This window comes from Syngnathus scovelli, chromosome 5, assembly GCF_024217435.2.
Source record: "Syngnathus scovelli strain Florida chromosome 5, RoL_Ssco_1.2, whole genome shotgun sequence".
NCBI classification, from domain to species: domain Eukaryota; kingdom Metazoa; phylum Chordata; class Actinopteri; order Syngnathiformes; family Syngnathidae; genus Syngnathus; species Syngnathus scovelli.
The window spans coordinates 6,404,264-6,427,124 of NC_090851.1; the positions used below are offsets into that span (position 1 = coordinate 6,404,264).

Sequence of the window (22,861 nt, forward strand, 5' to 3'; positions counted from 1 at the left end):
CTGTTCTTTCTTGGCGACATCAGTCTTGTCTTGTTTTGCATCAGGCGCTCATTTATTTTCACAGAAAACTCAGAATATCTGTTTACTGTATCAGAAACAGTTTTAAGGGTGAGCTCAGGCTAGCATTGGATTGGTCCAAACAAGTAAATGTGTCACTGTAGATGAAATGGTGCACTGTCATCCCTGCAGACGCCCCCCCCCCCCCCCATCACCCCATCACTGCCCAGACCTGCCTGCAATGCAATGTGTGTGTGTGTGTGTGTGTGTTTGTGTTTGTACAATGCTATATTCCATTCGACTCCCTTGCCTTCCTTTTATTTTAATATCATACCCCCCCCCCCCACACACACACACACACACACACAAACACAAACTCGTACACTCACTGGCTCTGCATCAAGAGCGGCTGACTTTGGGGAAAAAAAAGTGCCTCAGGCATTTACAGGCCACCTTTAATGACAAGCACTGACCACAGCTCTTTGCTTTTGTCTGATAAAAGTGGATCCGTTTAATACAACTAACAGTTTAGTGACAGACCTATATTATCTACCACTGCACCCAAAAATAGCAGTTTACTTCATGCCATCGGCCATCTTGTGAAGCCTAAAACATAAGGACACATCTTTTCCTGCAGTTTGGATGTAATTATGTTGGCCATCCTTTAAACATGTACATCTGTGTGTGTGGTTAAGCTTGTGCACAGCAATTGACGAGAAACGAGCGTGCGCGCGCATCTATGTGTGTGTGAGCAATCAGATAAAGAACGTGGAGATCTGTTATCGCCGCACCGCTTCCCTTGCGAAACAATACAGCTTGTCCGCCCTTGACCAAACAAGTGTGTAGATGTGTAACATGTGCACATGATCGTGTGTGAAGGTCCCGACCGGACTGGACAGATGAATGATGAATTTAAGACAGCAGAGAATAGATTCCTTGCAGGCTGTCAGCTTGGCAAAATGACCACATTGCAGTTTGTTGGTGCAGTGTGTTTCATTGACTCTCAAAAGGCTTATTGCGTTAGCCAGGCCGCAATATATGTGTGTCTGCATTGTTGTTGCAGGGAGCAGACACCCGTGAGGTGTGTTTGAACAGAGAAGGAGCTCAGAGGCCCCCTTTCATCCTGCAGGGTGGGACACTAAATGACATGGGGGGGACCATTTTCTGCTTCCATCTGCCTAATAGTCTTGTCCATTCTGGCACTTTTCATCCACATGCTCGTAATCGGTGCATTTTGCCAGTTGGCTGCCTTCTCGTCGTTGAGATTTTCTTAGGTGGGGTTCATTCAGACATGTCCAAGGAGTCATTAAATCATTTTTTAATAACTGGTCGTTAATAATACGTCCTTTTTTTTTAATTAATCCAGAATGGAAATTAGCCTTTTGATTAGACTAGTTTCACATACAATTATCTTTTTTTTTTTTTTTGGGCTCTACACACCAACCCAATGGATTGGAAAGAAAACAAATTGTTTTAACTGCAGACTTGCATCTCTAATTTGAGGGTTTCCACTTGCAAATCAGGTGAATGGTGTAGAAATTACAACAATTTGTATATAAGCCTGAGGTAATGCATAACCTTGTACGTATTTGCTTTGAAAAACAAAACCTAGTTGATTTCACGGTATGCTTTGGGCTATTATCCATCTGTGCAGTGGAGCGCCGTCCATTGAGTTCTGAAGCGTATGGCTGAATATGAGCAGATGAGATTGCCCCAAAACACTTCAGAATTCATCCTGCTGTTTTTGTCAGCAATCGCATCGTCAATAAACTCAAGGGAAGCGGTTCCACTGGCAGCTGTCCATGCCCACGCTATAAAAACTACGACCACCATGCTTCACTGATGAGATATGTTTTGAATCACGAGCAGATTCACTCTTCTCATCCCATCACCCTGGTACAAGTTTTGTATCATTGGATGTTGTTGCAGAACTGTGAAGGTTTTTTTTTTTTTAGATGTTGTTTAGTAAAGTCTTATCTGGCCTTCCTGTTTTTGCGGCTCACTAATGTAATTATCTTGTAGTGATCCTGCTATGGTCACTCTGTTGACGTATTCTCTAGATTGTTGTCTTTAATTATTTTGCTCTTATTTTGTTAATTATTATATTTAATGCTCATAATAATTAATAATTTTTATCCATCACTCCCAGTCCCAGTTCAGGTGCATAATGGTTCTCCCATGCATCTTTTCTTTTGTAACCTCGCTTTCCAACCACGCCACCACATGAAAGCTAGAAAGTGATGAAAGAATGTGTAAAGGCCTCAGGTTTGTCTCCAAATTACTACTCTCCAACATATTGTTGGGTTTCTTCAGCAAGGTGCTCCTCCTCCTCCTCCCTCCTCGCTGTGATCTCCAGGAACATTTAAGCTGACTGGCAAATGTTCAGCTATTAATGGGCACCTCTAATGCATACAGAATCAGCAGGACTGTGGAAGTAGACCTTGCCAAGTGATTTTCAGTACCCTGCTAATTAGAAAGCATGCAGGAGGCTACTTACTGTAAAGATTAGTGCATGGCGTTTTGGCCTCAGGGCATCTTTTCTTGCTGTCGGGATGTTGTTTTGGTAAGCTCTGCATCCCTGCATTGACTGGTGGGATCGAAGCGCTTGTTTAAAAAGAAATATTGAGTTATTTGGATCACACAGTGGTACATAGTAGCACCAACCTTGCAAAGTCGCCTTTTCGGTATTATTTTCACCCGATGCTACAGTGGGGTTGTCAAAACGATAGCAATGCTGGCTATGTAGTGCAATACATAACATTACAGCGGCAGTGTTATTCATCAATGCATTTGAATGCGCCCTCAGGGATGTACAATATCACTTGCGAGACCTCTGACCAGACTCCTAAGCAGCTAATGATTAAAAGTAGCCGTTTGTTTTGAATGTGTTGAGTGCGTTTGAAAAAAAAATCCTTCACTTAGAGTCCTTGTTTTGAAAGCGTTTAAAAAAAAAACACTTAGACCTACACGCAGACGTTTGTATTTTTACCCTCAAGAAGGAGTCCTCAAAAAAATCTCTTTATTCATTTAAGACTGGTTTGAAATAAATTAGTTTCTAAATCTAAGTTGAAACAAAGAAGACCCAAATTCTCAGTAAGAGCACATTCTTATTGGATGAATGTGAATGAGAAATCATGATTGTGGTCATTTGGCTTTTTCACCACATTCGTTGTCATATCCGGCGGGCTGTGGTGGCTCAAATAAAATAGACTTCCTCTTCCAAGGAGACTCTTTCATCCATTTGTTTGTTAGTTATTCTGATGACTCAAAATGTATTCACCAGATTGCCATGAAACTTTGTCAAGCAGCAGCAGCAGCCCAGGAAACAAGCAGAAATATTTAACGTTTTGGATATATATATATGTTAAAGCCATCTTAGTAACTCTGTGTATTTATATATTTGGATTTAGACTTTCCACTGACAGGGCATAATAAATGGAAAAAGAGTCTTGAAGCATGCTTTACTAACAACAAAAGTAGACGGTGGTGGAAAAACGAAAAACAAGAGTTGGGGGATTGGATGATTGAAAGTGCTGAAGCGGGGGGGGGGGGGGGGGGGGCATTGCAGTGGTGTCTGTGGCTCCTCTGGCAACGACAGGACATTCCTTTTCTGATGAGTCACCCTAGCTAGCGCTCTGATCCACTTTCTTCCCTCCTCACGTCTTGTTTTTACCGTGGTACCCATTTTTTGATGGCCTCACGTATCAGGACCTCTTTCGCCTTTTGTTCATGGTTGTTTCCATGCGACAGCAGCTCACATTAGACACGTTTGCGGTAATGATAAAGCATTGTGACATTTCACGCTTTCTGGTGAAATGCTGAAGCAAGGCAACATTGGGGATGCATAAATAAAGGCAAACACACACACACAGTCTCAGATGTGTGTTGTTCACAGACTTCCTTCTCCCGTCGGACATCCTGTCACATTTCAACTATATATAGGATATGACTATTCTTCACGCTGCTTCCTCCCTCGCCTGGACTTTTATTCCCATACATGTTCCCAACTGACCGTTAGATTTTTTTGTTTACGCCCAAACTTTTACTTTTTACACATACTGAGTGGATGAATATCAATAACACCCCTGTTTGTCAGGTTTTTGTGGTGTGAAGAAATGAAACCGAGATAAATCATTTCAAAACTTGATCCGTATTAATGTGATTTTAAACACATACAAATCAATAACAGGAAAAGTGACTTTTTTGGGGAGAAGAAGTGTAAAATAAATAACTAAATTAGATGTCTGTAAATCTGGAAAAGTACACAATCAGACTTGGATAGTTATTTATTGAATTTGTAGCTGCAACAAGGATTTAACATGACAGAGTTGGAGCGCGTTTGCTACTGCAGAATGTTTAGTTTGGTGTCAATATGTTTTTCCTCAGCTCCTTTGACTCCCCCTGCGGAAAGAGAGGTTGGATAAAACGGGGGAGGGGTTATTGCATATGCAAACCCCTTCTCCTTTGCTCCCATAGTTCGAAAATACAGGAAGAGTGTATCACTTGTATCACTCGGTTGAGAGTCTGGGAATGTGTGTTCTTTTAAGCCACCTCATTTGTGATTGAAGGACTTGCCAGCGTCTCAACAACTTCCTGTGTTACAATCGGGGAAGGGTTGAGACTGCCATGACACATCATCATGCATTGACATGGCCTTGCACACGCTCACAGTTAAATGTTCACAAATGGTCAGCCTCGCCACTAATTCCGGGGCACGTATGTTAAGCAATTATGTTCATGCCCCACAGTCCTCCAAAAAAAAAAAAAAAGGCATGCCTCAGATTCTTTGGCACGCCCTGAAAATTCCTGCTTTTCTTTTTCTTTGTGGTCATTTTCTTGCCAGTCTTCCCACCCAACGTGAAACCACACCAATGTAAGTGTAATGTATACAGTGCACACACACAATGGTACATTCGTGCAAAGAAAGTTCTTGAGTGTTACTTTGAAGGTTGATTTTAAAAGTTATTTTTGTTTTTCTTTCACACTCGTTACACCACAATGAGTAGCCAAAGCAGCATTCTGTGTGCATGTTTGGTGTTGTAGTTAGACAAAATTGCTTGTTTAGGTTTTAGTCTCAATCATTGAGTGCCATTTTGCCTCTTGTTATTTCCTGTGATTGAAATGACAAGGAGAAACACATGCGCACGCATTTGTTTGTAGGCGCTTTGTTGTATTCAGGACTTCGGAAACCGTTTTTTTTTTTTTTAGGTAAAAAAATTAATAATTGTTCCCAAGATGTCCGGTTTCTTTGATATGTGAGATTCCATTGACTGTGCTTAATGAAGAATATTATGACTATATAATTTATGTCAGTAGTTCTATCCAAAACAACGTTTTCATCTTAGCTTTATTTCTTCCTCTCGTAGAGGATGTGGCGTCCATCTAAATGTAGACGACCCAGCCTTCGCTTTAGCCGGTGAATGCAAAGCCAAGAGTGATCTGGGAAGGTTGCCTGCTGTTGTGTAACTGCCTTTACACGTTAACATCCTAACTCAAATGGTGGAACACCCCCGCCCCCCCATGGCTGAATTTTTCTCAGCTGCGTGCCTCGCCTGCACATAGAAATTTGTCGCCGTTTATTTCCTGGCCAGCTTCCTGCACAGTTTTGCTTTCTTGTCCATCTTTTTGGGAGCAGATGGGCTTTGTCACGAGTTGTGGGGGGGGCAGTTAGGGAGAAGACTGGCAGCAGAGAAGCTGTAAATTAGAGTTGTAGAACGAAATGGGTGGTTTTATGAGAGTTTACAGACCTTCACTTTTAATGAGAAAGGAAAGCAATTCTCTTGTCGACAAAGGCAAACGTTTATAGTCTGTTGGGATTCAGCGGGAGAACTGGAATGACGAGAAACCTTGAGAGGGAAGGGCAGGAAGGAAGGATGGATGAGAGGCCGAGCAAACTGCTGGCCGGAATCCACACGTGCTTTGGAGCTAAAAGCTCAGTCCACCGTCTTGTAAACGTCCGTGGCTACACTCTGCACACATGTGAAGTGAGACTGGAAGGGGGGCGGGAGGGAGGGGGGGGGGGGGGTCACGTAGCAGCTGTTCCCTTCATTCATGTGCGAGCCGAACCCCCCCATTTTACCAGCGACATTTGCACAAACATTAGCACAAACACTTGCAGGCTTGGCGGAGAGGTCAGAAGTCAGTTTTTGCTGTGACACAACCTGGATCTGATTACCACCCCTCCCCCTTGTGGCTGTTGGAGCTTTTGCAAGTGTGTGCGCATGTGTGTGTGATTACGCATCACCTTCACATTTGCAACGCTTGTTTGTGTTTGAGTGCCAGTGGCTCTCTGCCCAAAGCGGCGCCCTGTAATTACACCAAGACCCCCTTATCCACAGCAGAAGGGGACTCCAAGCTACATTTGCAGTGCATAAACGCTGTTCTGCTGATGCACTATGGTCACTCCACCCCGCTTGTGGAAACTTCTTTCTGGATTTTTTTTTTTTTTTCGTTCTGGTCTGTTTCTAAAAGCTGCAGTCATGATGTGGAAAATATAGAGGAATCTGTAAGTGTTTAGTTGGTTTCACTTCACCTCCCACTAATCTGGATTTGGACCTTCACCACAAAGTGCAAACTTTTACCCTAAATTTAAAGTGTTTACTTTCATTGGGTGTACTTGAGTGTCTTTTATGCTTAGCAGCAAAGCCGCCAATTAGTCACATAAAGATATTGGTTTGTTTGCAAGGACGCATTGTACATTAAAGTGCAGCTTTTTAAACTTTAAAACAGCTTGCATGCGTCCTAAGTCATTCCATCGCTTTCAGAATATAATAAGTCGCACTGACTAAAAGCATTTCGCTGTTCTTTGACAAGTTGAAACTAAGTCAAAGGTTTCTAACGATGAGTGGGTAGTACAACACAAGTGTGCTTCCACAAGCTAAAGAGATGTTGTTTGTTGATTGTTATAGTGTTATCAAATTACAGAACTTAAAAAAAAATTACATATAGGATCACACAAAAAAAACATATTTTCATTGAAATTTTGGTGAAAATCAGTCTTAGGGGGTGGAACTAAAAATATTTTTAAATGTTGGGGGGTCAAGTGTGGGTAGTGCTCACCACATCGAGCAGAAGGTGAAAAAAAGTGTGCTGTGTGTGGCATTTGTCTTGCTAAATACAAATTACTGGAACCATTTTTCAATCAACCAAAACCATTCAACCTTAACAGAGGTCTGCGATTGATCGGCGACTTTCCAGTTTTTCTTTTGAGACTAAAAGATTAGTTAATCCAGATTTAGTATAAGTGCTCCAAGCCTCACTGTTGACTTTTGTTTATGTAAGTCTGCCAAGTTTGCACTGTTTTGATTCCCTCCTTTTAGACTCCTGCTACAGGAAGCTCATGGCTGCCTCTGGTCATGTTTATTTGTATAAAGGGCTGGAGTGTCACATCAGAGCAGTAACCTCAGGTCAAAAGCAATGTATGCTGGCAAATGTTTAATGTTTATTATCATGTAGACGTCGCTATAAAACATTACTGTATCTTCTCACACACTTATGGTATGCAGACTTGTTGCAGCAGGATTCAAGGGACCACACGTGCCTTGTAATTTCAGTCCCAGAATGCAACTTTGTTTTTTGTATGCCAATATTTCAATGATGATTCCCTTGTGCGTTACAATGGTTGGCTAGCGCAAGTTACAGCTGTGCACTTTGAGATCCAGTTCAAGAGTGAAGAACAGTGACGGTTCTCGTCAAATCCATGAAGGGCAGATGGACCGGATGGACCTAATGTTTTTTGCTGTTTGAATTTAGAGTGTTAGAAAAAGTAACAGCTGAGGATTATGTTGTATTATTGTGTTGACGGTTATTTTTCACCAGTTTAAACTCTGAGAAAAAAAAAATGATCTTCCTCATCTGTTTTTCTCTCGGTAGAAAGTTGTGACTGTATTTGGCTCACCCACACTTCAATCTATGATCAAATGATCTTGAATACCATTGAGAGGCAAGAATTCAGTGCCATAGTAGTAAGCACAGTTCAGTTGTTTGTATGTAAAAAAAAAAAATTACGTAACCCTTGAAATTCATCGTTCAGTCTCTGTATCTCTGTTTTAAGGCCACATCTGGGCAATTTGAAACTGCTCCATTGGAATTTGTGGCTGGGAAGCGGTTTCAGCCAGTGGCTTGATGTGAAAAACAAAGCAAAAGTTTATTCCATGACACTCTATTATACTGGAATGATATGCAACCAAATACATTTTTCAGATTTTTTTTTCCCCTTCTTCCTTAAGTCATTTGATATCTTAAAAACTGAACTGAACTTTGCGTTGGAGATTTTTTTTTAAAAGCGCAAAGAAGAATATGATGTCATAACAATGTCTGAGTCCTCATCCTGTGAATCTGCTTTTTGTTTTGTTGCGAGAGAAATAAACATTTGCGATCCCACATAACTTTTAGATGTGGTCAAAGATCTAAATGTGACCTTTCTGCTCAATTATTATTATTTTCTTTTGACGTCCATTACTTTTTATAACAACCATAGTGGAGATTTTTACAGACCAACCAAACAGTAGGTTGGTGTTGTTTGAAATGTGTGGAAGTGTAGTCTGCACTATGCAGTGTTGATTGTTAGGGAGCATTGCGGTGGAGAGGGGGCCAGTTCACAATCCTCCTGTGACATCAAGTTTACGAGAGTTCCAGTCAGTGAAGGCTCTGCAGCAAGCAAAGACAAACTGAGCTTTATACATAAATGAACCTTGTTTTCTTTTCGCACATCCGCATGCAAACACACACATATTAATGTTTGATTGCGGCTGTGAATAATTAATGCATCTTTATTTGTCCCTCCGGTGTCCTGCGGACCTCTCTCTGTCTTTCTCTCTCTCTCCTTTTCAGTCACCTCCCTCCTCCCTCTTTCTCTCCTTCTCATAAATCCCGTTTTTATGTTTGTCCCTCCCTCAGGACGCTGCTGCCTCGCTTAGGCCATCGTGATTGGATCAAGAGCGGAACGCAGACTACCGGCATGGACACGCTCCATCTAGATTTCGCATAATGCTCGACCACTGGTAAGTACAGAAAATTTTGGAATGTTTTCAACATACAATAGAAGCATTTATTTGGGAAGCACCAGTCTGTGGAAAAAACTAAATATGAAGCATACCCGAACAATCAACCCAATCAATTGAGTGCTAAAATTAGAATAATAATACACAATATATTTATTTTCAGTCACTGTAGTGTAATAAGATAATCGCACGGCACTTCATTCTCTTCCAAGATTTAATAAAATATTGCATCTAATAATAGTTACATATTGGACAGGCAGTCACTACTTAAAGAATTGCGAACCTTGATTTATCTTTTTTCTAAAGATGGCTTTTTATGATTTCCCACAAGGAAAATATAATTCATGCCAAAGAAATACACATGCAATACATGTACAATTTGTAGGGAAAGGGTGGTGGGCGGTGTCGTTAGCATTTGGGGGCTTTGGCGGGGCTTCAGGAAGCTTTTGCAATCCAACCATGACTTGGTATGTAAGTGTGTGTGTGGTCCAGGTGTGTCTGCATGTGTTGTGATTTAGATAAGTATTAAAACCAATCCTGTGGTCCCCAAGTCGAGTCATACCTCCATTCTTAACTAATGTATTTTCAATAGAAACTAATGATAACAAATTAACTAATCTCACTCACCATGCCTACAAATGCACATTTACAGATATTGATTTGTATTTACCACAGTGGCTTAAATAACCATTACACCACACAGTGGGTGGAATGTGCTTAGAGAAAAAGAAGATTCTTTATTTCTGCGTTGAAAAAAAAAAATATATATATATATATTTTTTTTTTTGCATGGTGAATCGTCTGCGCATCGGCCTCCACCTTCATCATGTAATACAATGAACGGATTGGTTTTATTGTGCTTGGCAGGGAGAAACTTTGCATTCTGTCATGCATCAGAAATTGTTGTGCACAATATGCAGAACAACGATGCAAAGAAGTCACCTTGGATTGATTGCTACTTCACCCTCTACATTTTTTAAAAGCGGTATTAAAAAGCTGCCGTGCCTTCTCCATAGAAACCAGCTGTCGTCGTGGTTTCGCACAGATGAATTTGGTCTCGGAGGGATCCCTAAGACTTAAAAAGATTCCGCACATTCTTTTGCTGATCATTTCTTTTTTGCTTTTTTTCCCCCCCCCTCGGCGGTGTTCAGATGTGCAACTGAGTGTGCTGAACCCTGAACCGTGACCAGCGCATGCTCTATGACTGACCTCCTGTCAGGTACACAAGACAGATACACATGCGTGCACACACACAAACACACACACACACACACACAGATGTACACATACTTTCACACATGCTGTGTTTGTGTTAGGGATTTAAATCAAATGAAAACCTCCAGGCTCGCACACCCACTGCTCAGTGGTTAAGTATACAGATAACGTTTCAGCTCTAGGCAGTAGGGGAAAGTACATCAACAGTTAATGATGCAAAAAGAGTCAATGATTTGAGAAGAAAAAACAACGACTTTAATTTCTCACAATGGACAGCTGAGGATTTGGGTTTGGCGCCATTTAATCTTGGGCAAATAAAACGTTTGACTGCAGTGCTGGCCGACACCTAATAAGAAATGTTGATTTTTGCAGTTGCTCTAATTACTCCTGACACTTATTGAATGCTACATACTAATTTTCTTTCCATGCACATTAAACATTCTGTTTTTTTAACTCAATTTGGATTCAGAAGAACTGCAAAAAATTCTGTGACGTTTTGACAGCATAGATGCAAACATGAATAAAACACAAGACGAGACCACTGTATTGTATGTGTTGTCAGGAAAAGTATAAGTATGGAAAGTGAATATATAAATATAAATATTGAAAGTCAGAGGTGTCAAATCCAGGTCCATGAAGTAGAAACCCTGCCACAGTTTGGCTTTAGGCACATTTTGGCTATAGAATAGAATAGAATAGAATAGAATGCCTTTATTGTCATTGTACAGCAGGTACACAACGAAATACAACGCTTTAGCCACACTTTGGCTTTAGCTTTTAGCTTTAGGTGCTTCTAATCAACCCGGCCGTCATGTGAACGAGCTAGCTCATTTAACTGTTGATTGACAAGTAGCCCCTGTGGCTATAGCCAAACCGTAATTGGGTTTCTTTGACACTTGTGTTGATAGTAAACAGTTTATATTTATTATTTTCCTTTAACAGTGTAATGCATTACATTTGAAAGTAATTGGTCCTGGAACTTTTTTAACACACCTCATCTGTAATGTGGTGCACTGTCTGCATTCTTTCTACCAAAAACATGCTTTATTTATGTAACGGTGTCACCTTTGTTGTGCATTACCCCCAACGCTGCTTATTTTGTTGTAGAGTTTCGACTATTTATGGGTTTTAAAACACCTACTGGTGCACATTACTCGTCCCAGCAGGTTTACGAACTTGGCGACCCCTTAAATTTGATCGGCAACACAGAGTGCAAGGGATTTCTACACTATTCCCCCGCAGTATCCGGTGAATTTATTACCTCTGCCAAGGAGGTTATGTTTCCATTGAGTTTATTTATTAGTTAAGGCACAACTTCCTGCCTAGAGTTTTTGATACAATATATCAACCTGGATTGCTTTAATGAATAGGTAATCTTCTAGTCACAAGATGACGTTTATACTTGGAGAAGTAGTTTGGATGAAAACGGGAGGGTTTTACACACACACACGAGTAATGAATGTTTTTCCTCCGTTTTTTTATACTCCTCATAATCCCTGGGGATTGGTTAACACAACTCACACTTTGTCTGATGTGTATTTGTGTTGCATATCTCGCAGGGAAACCAGATTACACAAATATACACACTCCATTTTCCTCTATCTGAGATGAGACGTTTTGAAGCTGACGTTAACATTGAGCATCTGGGGAAGTCAAAAGTTGAAGAAGTTTTCCCACCGCTGCTTAATGACCTTTGTCCTTTGTAAGGAAAATATACACATGACAACTCAGGAGGAAAAATAAGATACCCCAAATGAAAATTACAGTTGCACATAAAAATCATAATTAATAGGACAATTAATTAATCTCCATTCAGGTTAAAGACAACAAACCGAATAAAATGTAGTGCAAAGTTTCATTTGACAATAGCAAATACGATTATATTAAATCGTGTAGTAATGATTAGTAGTCGATTAATTGCTCCACCTCTCTTTTCAGTCTTGGCGGAGGTTTCTTCTAGTGCATTCACGTTTGGCGTCCTTTCTCTTTCAGCGGCTCTAACTGACTGCCATCATGATGTCAGTAGACGTGACCAATCGCAATGGCCCCTCCGCCAAGCCTCCAACTTCCCTCAGTTTACGCTCCTCTCACAATCAGCTCCTCAGCAGTGACGTCATCAACCAGGGCTCTTCTACTCCGCCCAAGTGTCGCAAAAAATACGCGCTCACAAACATCCAGACTGCCATGGGCCTTGGGGAGGCGGTGCCACCTTCATCATCACCCACTTCATCATCGCCTTCACAACTGTTGACCCCCAACAATCCCAAACTGGCCAAGAACGGTGTCAACCAGCTTCGTAAAGCTGGTCAGGATCACAATAAAAATACTACAGACCTTAATGTAACCGACCTTGATGGTAATCCAGAAATCATAAGGGAAGAGCTGAGCGTTAACACTCCAGAGGAGTCTGAAGGTCACATGGGGGATGTTGTCGAGCTTCACCCAAACGGTAACGCTGACCCCGAGTCGGACCGAAGTTCAGAATCAGAGAGCGGCTGCAATGTCAACAAGGACGCTGATCTCCAACTCAATGGCAACTCTGGAGATATTGTTTATGACTTGAACATTGAGGCGGAGCAAAGCGATGACAGCAGCGTCCTGTCTGAGAAGGAGTTGAAGTCCCTGATGAAGGCTGAGGACCATGACGCGGCAGAGGAGCATGAAGACAATGAGAAGAAACCATTATTGTTGATCAAAAGCGAGTCTCCAGTGAATACATCATCCAATTTGGAGATCATCTCAGACCTCCTTTCTAAGGACTCCCCTGTGCCCCCTCCACCTTTCCCACCCAGACGAGCCAGCCCAGAGGACACACCCTTACTTTCGGTGGCATCCGGCTCCTCCTCTTCCTCGTCCTCTCCAGAGACAAAGAAAGACAGAAGGACCGGTGCAAAGACGGACTGCGCTCTGAACCGTATCCAGAACTTGAACCCCAGCGATGAAGAGTTGAGTTGGACCACTTTGTCCCAGGAGAGCAACTCCCCCGAGGAGACAGGTACATGATGTAAATTTCTACTTTTGTAGGTTTGTTTTGGTTCAACTATCCCTTGTGCCCTTCATCCATTTATGGTGACTTTATTTGTGCACATATTCCCAACTTGGGACATTGCTGGAAGAGAATAACAAACACTCCAGTCTGCAGTAAATCCCCCACAATCCTTCTGGGACAGCAAGTTCCTCCATAGCCTCATGGGTGGTTAAACATTTAGACTGTTTCAATCTGTCTCCCTGTGTTTGTGTGTCTTCATACAGACCAGTCAAGAGCTTAATCTCTTGTTTATTTTTTTTTCCTCAATTGCCACATGCTTTTTGTTTTATATTCCCTATTTTAAATTTTATAATCTTCATATCTTAATTAATTTCATTCCTTTGCCTGTTTTGTCCTTTGGGTCACAGGTGAGCTATCCCAGTTGACTTAAGGCAAGAAGGCTTGGACTTCAGTAAATGAATATCTTAATTCGTAACATCTAATTATACATCTACTTTTTCAAAAGAAAAAAAAACTTGATGAGGCCCAAGTTCTTGTGTAGCAACTTAGCTTTATGTGCACAAGTTTTATCTCCCTGTAAGAATTAATTTCAAACGTGCAATACCATTAGACTTCATTGGTCAGCTCACTTTAATTTCTTTAAACTTTCAATAATTTATAGTTCTTGGTATTGGCAGCAAAGTCTTCCTGATTGAAAATGACAGCAGTAACTCAAGTCAATGGTCAGATTATTGGCCAAATGTTCCTTGTCAACTCCAGTCGGGTGTGATTTATTTTTTTTCTGTTCCTTTAAGAGAACTAAGCACTATTGACATTGAACTCTAACAACTTTAAGTAGTTGTTGATTAAGGAGGCTTAATATAATTTGGGTCAGATTAATAGCTACTGATAATCATCCTTACCTGACTTTTAATTGGTAACTTCACCTTGCTAGAGAAATAATTAGATCATTTTTTTCATTGTTTTTAATCAACTTGGGGCATTTTTAATTTTCAACAAAAGCCTCACATGAATTTTTAATCGCATACCGGACATTCCCTCATTTTCAAAATGGCTTAAGCACACATTCAAGCACATCTTGTACGTGAGGGGGCGTACTCCTTGAACTGGTCACCAGTCAATCGCACTTCTTCACAGTTCTTCTTAGTCTGCTCTCAGCTAAATAATAGTGCACTCCATTTTGCTTTCCGGTTGTCCCCATTCAAGTCTGCATTATTCATTCATAATGATCAATTTAACAACTAACTGATTATGAAGGCCATCCCTAGTGCCCTTTTAATCAATGAAATCAATGAGGATGACTGCCATTGACAATTCTGACTGATTTGTGTTAGCCGCTTAATGCTTTATTGCTTCTCTCTTGAAACGGTCCGTTCACTTTTGTTCGTCAGCGTTGTGTGAAAATCTTGCCGTTCATGTCAGTTGGGCTTTTAAAAGCCTCTTATTGTTGTCGATCTCATTCATCTACTTCGGAGTGGCTTGTGACATGAGTGCAGCAGTACACCAAGCTTTCAGCCTTTTTGAGTTATGAGGCCAACTAGCTGTTTAATTTCTCCCAGAATACCTCTTATCTTACCCTCTGGTGCATCGGCGGAGTTTTTTTCATCCAAGTGAATCAGAAAAATTTTGTGGTGCTGAGTAATAGCAAAATAGCAGAATCATATTTGCTATATTGTGTATCAGTTTAAAAAAATGAATTAAAAATATAGTATATAAAATAGTTCTTCAGAATATACATTAGTAGGAAGCTGTAATGTTTTGTCTTTTAAGCTGTGATAACTTTTGTTCCTACATGGTTTAAGTCTAACGTTCATAGAAATTTGATTAGTGCCAACAGTTACCATGTGAGAAAAATCCAAGTTACAGTAAGTCGTGCCCACAATTTATGCAAAGGCTCTTTGCGGCCAGGGATAAGTTAGATCTAGTAGAGAGCGCTGACTCACGCTTAGACGGCCAAGTGCATGACTGGTACACTCGTTTCCAGCATTTATCTTCAATTGTGTAAACTGTAATTTGTTTAAAAGCAAATTCAATTTCCAAAGTCTTTAAAAATGACCTCCAAAAGCTAAATTAACTTGACAACTAAAAGATCCGGGAAGTTGAGCTGAGTGATTAAAAAGGAATATCTTTCCCTTCTGTGCGTTTCTTATGCATTTCTCAAAGTTAAACTAAATTATATTGGACAGAACTGTAAATCCTGCCCCTGGTGATTTGGAAACATCTGCAAATTTAATATGTTGCAAGTATATTTAACATCAACTCAGTCTTGTTGCTGCAACAAACTGAATTACTTTCTACATTGCGTTTTTCTCCAATGACTCAAGAGATCAATATGAATAGTATTGATGGAATTGAAATGGGGAGACAGTTTTGCACGCCCTAAAATTCATCATCCCCTAGATTCTTTTTTTTTTTTTTTTTTAAAGAATATCTTTCTTGAATTTATGGACACTGATTTCACATTTGTCGATACTTCCCATGTGCATGTCTCCAAAGCTGACAGAGCAGTGTTATTTTCCCAGGTGTGTGTCAGATTCCTCTCGGGATGTTGCGGTTTCCAGGGCCTGTATGACAGCGCTTTCGCACGAGGGAGCCAAAACACACAAGCACGCAAGCACAAACATGCACGCGCACAATGCTGCGTGGTTTAACAAGAGGTCTGAAAACAATCTGCAGCCCTCCCCAAAAAACTCAAGTAGAATATTCCGTCTATTTCTGTAAACCACGATTGCTTAAACAGACAGATTTTAATCACCATCAACCTGAGCATGAAAGATGACCTGAGGGCAACCATGTGAGGTGAAGACTTTTGCAATCAACATTTCATGAGGATGAATAAAACGGACGTCTGAGTGTAGTTCAGCCCGTTAGCATGTGCACGCAGGACAAACCGAAACGTAGCGTAATCTCCATCTTTTGCCGTCTCTTGTTGCCATCTCTCCCCCTTTTGTCGTTTCCTCCCTCCCTCGCCTCTCCAGTTCTCGTCACCCCGCTCTCTTGCATTGCGCCCCCCCTCGCCGTCTTCGCTCTTCTCTGTCTGGGGTTGTGTGTGTTTGGCAACAGCTCTGGGTTTTCATGCCGTACAAGGCAGCTGGCAAACTACAGTATGATGCTGGGGAAAGACTACATGCTCGCCATTGTCATTGTTAATTACGAGGGTAGGTGTGTTTCTCGCTCTCTCTGTGACTGTGGTAGTTTAAGACGGGCATGTGTGTATGAGTGAGTGAATGTTATTCCAAGTTTTATTACCCAGACAATTTTTTGAATGTCTATCATTAGTGTGCATGCTATTGATCTATCATTAGTGTGCATGCTATTGATCTAAGTTTGTGTGTTTGCATTAATCAAACATAACGTGTGTGTCTGTATAATTTTTCAGTTTTGCGCCACAATCACTCCCCTCCCCCGTACGCTCAACTCGCCACTGAGCTGGCTGCATGCTAACTAGCTCATGTGGCTAAATAGAATGGATCACATAATTGTATGAGCAACACAGGTGCACGCTGACAGTTAGTCTCGCTGGCGTCATGCTAAGACTTCTGAATCCGACCTACATGGAGGGATGCTGCCCGAGGGTGACTGTGCAAACTTTGAATCACGATGCAGCCTTCAAGCCAAGGCTGCTGGAGCGTTCTGTCTCTGACATTCTCTCTTCCTCTCTCTCTCTCTCTCCTGAGTGTTTATGTGCCTAATCCACATCCACTTGTCGTCTCATCTCACACCAAAACGCTCTCTGCAGATACTTGTAGTTTGATGCTCTGACCTATTTTTTGCTTTAGATAGACTGCCGCCAGAAGCTACTACTTTCCTCAGGCCACTTTTCATGAATCACAATCAGCACAAGCCTCTTTTGGTAGAGGACGAAAAGTCAAGAACCATATTTTTCTGGCTGGAATTGATGTCCGATAATCAAACGTCTCTCTGAGCACCCTTAGTTTCCATTAGGCCCGTGCTTGTAAAAAACTATAAGAGCATTACGCCAGACTTTGGGAGGACCTTGATGTAGAACTTATGGCGAGACAGTGAGGAGTGAATAATTTAATATGACAGACATTTCGAGGTCTATTCTGTCGTCAGCTATCGTTGTCCTTCAGTTTATTAGGAACCACTGAGTACTCCTTACCAAGGTTCAATTGTAGCTTTGTGGGCGTCTCTGCAATTTTCAAAGTGCATGAAAGGGTGTACTTGCATGTGTGCATGTCCGCACATAAATAAGACCATAACATAACTTCAAAAGTTTATATCCACTGACTGGAATCAGCGTAGACCAAAAAATATGGACATATTTAACGCTGCTAATAGAGTTGCCAATTGCAAAATGATCCAGCGGCTGTTGGAACGGCTGACAGGCTTGCCAGGAGATGATGTTTGTTCAAACCTCCGAGTGATTTCTTTGGCTAAACAACACGAACTTAACTGAAAACACCAGTTTGTGTGCAAGCAAGTGCCTGCATTTCATTCTCGTCCAAGACCATTTAAGGCCATCACTGTGACATATCACCTACTGTCGTCATGCTGCCTTTCATCAGCATGCTCAGCATATTAAAGTCTCGCTCTCTTTCTCTATCACTCTCTTGAACTACTTGACCTCCCTTGCGTCATCCTGAGAGGTGTTTAGAATGTTTTGGTCAAGCTATTTAGTAAAATGAGAGAAAGTTGCAGGAAAAACACCGCAAAATACAACCATAATCCAAAACATTTGTGTTGGATCTTATTTAATTGGTGTAACTAATAAAGTCTTGGATGGTTTACCGCCTTGTGGAGTTTTTACCATCTTCACGAAGTTCACTCACACCAAAATCCTATAAAGAGCTGAGTGTGTAAATGTTTGCTACTTTCTGACGAGGGGACTTTTTGGAAGAGATGCTATAACTGTGATTTAAAGTTTGTGTTTCATCGCTACACCATGTCAGTGTGTGCGTTTGTGTCATCTTGCTACCTGCTGTATTTCCTCCAAGTGTGTCACTGCCAAATAAATTACATCTGCCATCTGCTTGGTGTCGTCTAGATGTGCTCTTTATGCTACTGAGATGTTTAAATCTCTGTAAATTCTGAGCTTGTTCTGACATCTGCAATGAATCAAGGAAACCTTTTGAGCAAACCAAAAGCGACGCAAAACAAAAAATAAAAATAACAGATGTGCTCTGCCATCACATGTGGTGCATTCAAGCTGCGGTTTGCAAACATGATGTCATTTCCTTTTCGCTTGTTTTGGCAAGTTTCACCAATGGAAAACAAAAAATGTTGCACAAGTAAGAGCGCATAATGAAAAAGTTGTCAAGCAGCAATCTTCTGCAAAACAAGCTTACGTTTGCTTCCTGCTTTTATTAGCCACCAATACAAATGATGTCTAAAAACATCATGTTAATCTGTTTTGCCATGAAATTATTCCTTGTATGGCTTTTGCCAGCAAAACAAACCGCTAATTACCCATCCATTCTGTCAAATAACATCTTTCCTTTTCTTAACAGATATCTGGAATGAACAGTCATTCCAAACAGACCCGGACTTGCCGCCCGGATGGAAAAAGATCACAGACATGGCGGGTAACTACTACTGGCACATTCCCACGGGCGCTACCCAGTGGGAGAAACCCGTCAGCCACCCCGCACCCTCTGGACAGACAGAGCTCCAGGCGGCAGTTGTCCACACAAGCTCCACGCCACGTAAACAGTCGCTAGGTTCACTCAGCCCCTCCCCAACTCCTGACCAAGAGGTGAGAAACTGGGGAATGCAAAAATATGCTAAGTTGTTTTAGAAAATGCTTTTATTTCATTCTCCTTTGTGCTTGAAATAATCCTAATAGCTGGTTTGAGGAAACAAATGAAGCTACTGAAAATTAGGATAGAAAGATAAGCCTTTGAGAATTTTTAAATGCAATGAGACAAATTACTGCCGTCGTGTTATAGCTTCTGAATATGATTAGTCGACATTGCATGCAGTGAATTGAAAGTAGTTCCCAATAGTCATCATTGTTCCCCAACATATAAGAGATTATGCATGCATGTATGTGTGATATTTTATTTTCATCCGCCGTATCATTAGGTACACCTGCACAATCTAAGATTCAATGCAAGAACTCCATTAATTTTGCTCATATAAAGATGATGAGATTTTTTTCTTGTAGTTTACTGCATTGCGTCTTACCGACAGCTGGGGCTTTTATTTTGGTTGCTGACAGTAGGCTTCCACATATTTGTGGTTTGCTTTTTACAGCTTTTACACCTTTTTTTTTTATTAATAATTTGGTGAGTGTTTTTAAGACTTCCCTGGAAAAATCCTTTGACATCTTACTACTCTCACCACTTTTTCTTGCCTGCGGTTTTCTTTTTTGTGTGTGTAGGCATGTCAGGCCGAGGTCTTCTTCAGGGGCTCCACCCGTTCTGGGAGCACCACCTCCGACAGCTCAGTGGAGCCTCTCCACGAACACATCCTGCCCACATGTGGATTTGTCAACAGCTGCTATTTTGTAAGGAACCTGCATGTGCCTCTTTTCCTGTCCTTGATAGACCCAGTCTGAACATGCGGTGAGAATTAGTCCTAATGACGTGATCTATAGTTTCCTGTATACCTGACAACAGGAAACAACCTAACAAGACAAGCGAGCTTTGAGAGCAAGGCAGGGAGAAGACGGTCAATAATCCCGTGGCGTAGTAGAATACAAGACGAGTGAGACAATCAATCAGTCAGTCATGCGGAATGATGGATAGTCACAAAGAGGAAAGTAGATTGATAGAGAGCTGCTGCTGGTAGATAAAACATTGACTTAGATGCGATTGACTGATGTTGGCAGAGAGATGGGCCACAAGAACATCCATCTGGTGAAGGTGTCAATGTTTACTGCCTTGCATTTCAATGCACCATCATGTGCGCGCCACATTAAGCTGCTTCTTTTCACATTGTTAGCATACTAATGTAAATTTCAAAAAGCAATTTGAAGGTTTTCACGCCCGAGCCGTTGGTGCGGATGTTTGAATTAGTATGATTCCACATCTCTGCTCTGTATTTGATATGCTTGACTAGCACAGGATAGAAAATGAGAACTTGCGGATTATTCATTTATTGACTTTTTTTCAATCTTCTTGAGCCACCCTAGTTATTGAACAGTAACGAGGACATGAGAAAAAACTAAATGAGTCGCGTATGTGTGTCATAGCTGTTTTTTTTTTGTAACATGTTCAGAACTATTTTAATGACGTTCTCCTTTTGGAATTTGGTCCAGATAGCATATTGGAATTTGGTCCAGATAGCGTATTGAATTTTATGCCGTTTTTCTGTCCAGCCTCGCTCTACATCGCTACAGGGGATGTCAGATCAGGAGTGTACCCCCGAGCATCAAGAAGACAAAGACAAGGTGGGAAACTGCTGAATTCCCCTTCTTTCAATGAAACTCCTGCCGATTGTCATGTTTTTTTTTTTTTTATATATATATTACTAATTCCAAATGGAAAGGTGAATGTTCAATGGGATTAAGGAACTTAAGTTTCTCCTCATTGTAACAAACACCATGTGTGCAGTGAGCAAGTTAGTTAACAGCTTTGTTCTCTCTCTCTCTTTCCTGACTCCCCCTTTCAACCTTGACCCCCAACTATATGTGTACTTGTGCTCTAAACACCATTTGTAGAAACACACGTGGGGTGATTTTGGCGGAAAGATTGATAGTGAGGTGTGGAAGGCAAGTATCATGCATTCAATGAGCCTTATTGCCACCCCAAACTGAATGTGTGGATAAATGATGCTCGCCATTAACTGCCTGGACAGCATGTGCGGGCTAAAGCGCTAACATCAACCGGCCGAGCACAGCATTGTGTCATACGCTTGATGAGCAGAACCGTCTCGTGGCTGCTTCAGCAACACACCGAACGAACGTGTGTCTTTCTTGTCTGTTCACTTAACCTTCATGCTGCATAGACATGAATGTGTTGACACAGACTGTTTTCACATATTACGCAAACTGCCTTTACTTGATGTCTGAGCATGTCCTTGTACGCATAAGCGCACCATTGCCATCGCTCCATCCAACCAGAGCACTTTGGATGCATGCTGGTATGTCGTGCTTAAACATTTCTCCTTTTAGCCCTTCTCCCACATGCACACACAAGATTTTTTGGTATTCCACATACATTAAATCGCATTAAGATCAGCGCACTGTAAATTAGGGGTGGAGCAGACAGATATTTTGACGCATTGATTTTAGCACTCTGAAGTGTCAGTTTGAGCTTGAAGTTGATTTACACATTTTGCTTTTAACAAGTCTATACAAATGATTTTAGTAAAAATGAGACTGGGAGCCCAACAAAGGCAACCATCAACTATCCAACCCAACTAATGCTTTGCTCAATCTGTTGGAATTTATGGTGCTTTTTCATTGACACCAATACGACGGCCTTACTTGGCCCAGAATTTTCAAAACTATCCCAGAGGTAGTTCTAAAACGTCGGCTGTCTGCGGCTACGTGAATCTGTGTAGTCGCTGTCATTGTCAAGGAACAAGCCAAGTTCCTGTTGTTTTTTTCAGTCCTCTTGTAGTTATACTGCTGATAACTCTTACACATGCATTTGTACAAATACATTTTTCTTGACACTAATTGCAGTCGAGTAAATACGTTCGCTCATATTTTGTTGGAACCCACACTGACAGGACTTTTGGAAAATGCCTTTAAAAGCCTCAATGTTCAACAAGACATTTCCCTTGATTTGCTGAGCAGAAATGTCCAAGAACATACAGGCTTTTCTTTTGCTGCACAAGTGCCACCTACAGTTCATACCAAAAAAGAAAGTGGGGGTGAAGGCAGAGAATAGATTATGGCTATGTGTCCAAGTTTGACATTTATTAGCCTACCAGAACTTTTCTAATGAGGTTTGGGAACAGCCAGAGCAGTACGAAGTGGTGTGCCTTTATGATGACGGAAAGTACAAAAAGCAAAAAGTTTTTTTTTTCCACCGCTTTAGTGCTTTGCTAACTTTTATACACTCGAGGGATAAATAGAACTAAGCATATGCAGTACATCGGTTTATTAGCGCTGAGCTCCTTCCTCTGGAAGGAGAGGAATAAAGATTAGCTGAATTAAAACAGAACATGTGGCGTATGAATGAGAGGTAGCGATAAAGTAGGAAGAGTTGAGGCTACAGGGAGAAGAGAAGGTGAGGGCGGAAGACTTTAATACTTGAATCAACTGTCCAGAGCAATGGTAGGTGTGGTAAGATGGCAAAAAAATGGACCGGACAGGTGGAGAAAAGAGTCTGGCGTATTATGTGAAAGCAAATTTTCTGCTTGGATGGCGGGGAAATTTTGAGTCAGTGGTGAGGCTTTGGCACTGAAGCGAAGAACAGGAAAAACACAACATAAAAATCGTTCACTCAGGCTTTTGCAATTCATGCACCTGAGGGTTAAGGATAATGACCTCATCACGCAATATTAGTGGTTCCATGTGTGAAGGGGGCTTTAAGGTCTTATGTGTGTTTTGCTTGTTTTCCTACATTCTGACTATATTGTTTATACACACCAGGACTTGCAAGCGGCCACGGTGAACCCTGACCCCAGTTTAAAGGAGTTTGAGGGTGCAACGCTTCGCTATGCATCATTAAAGTTAAGGTAAATTGACATTACTTTTTGCAACCCTCCTCCCATAGTTTTAAATTATTTTCTTGTGACTCAA

General features: G+C 41.2%; 1 protein-coding gene across 4 annotated transcripts in view; it reads left to right on the forward strand.

The window, feature by feature from the left end:
- apbb2b (amyloid beta (A4) precursor protein-binding, family B, member 2b) overlaps window positions 1-22,861 on the forward strand; it is a 35,974-nt gene that overhangs the window by 1,610 nt on the left and 11,503 nt on the right. For 2 of the 4 annotated variants that reach the window (XM_049721474.2, XM_049721472.1), the window contains exons 2-9: window positions 8,896-8,999; window positions 10,151-10,218; window positions 12,207-13,209; window positions 18,675-18,919; window positions 19,547-19,672; window positions 20,486-20,557; window positions 20,828-20,878; window positions 22,712-22,797. In XM_049721474.2, coding sequence (XP_049577431.1) covers window positions 12,228-13,209; window positions 18,675-18,919; window positions 19,547-19,672; window positions 20,486-20,557; window positions 20,828-20,878; window positions 22,712-22,797 — 1,562 coding nt within the window. In that variant the 5' untranslated portion in view covers window positions 8,896-8,999; window positions 10,151-10,218; window positions 12,207-12,227. Of the gene's footprint in view, window positions 1-8,895; window positions 9,000-10,150; window positions 10,219-12,206; window positions 13,210-15,662; window positions 16,362-18,674; window positions 18,920-19,546; window positions 19,673-20,485; window positions 20,558-20,827; window positions 20,879-22,711; window positions 22,798-22,861 lie in introns of those variants that run through there. The other 2 variants (XM_049721473.1, XM_049721475.2) reach the window with 2 other exon arrangements.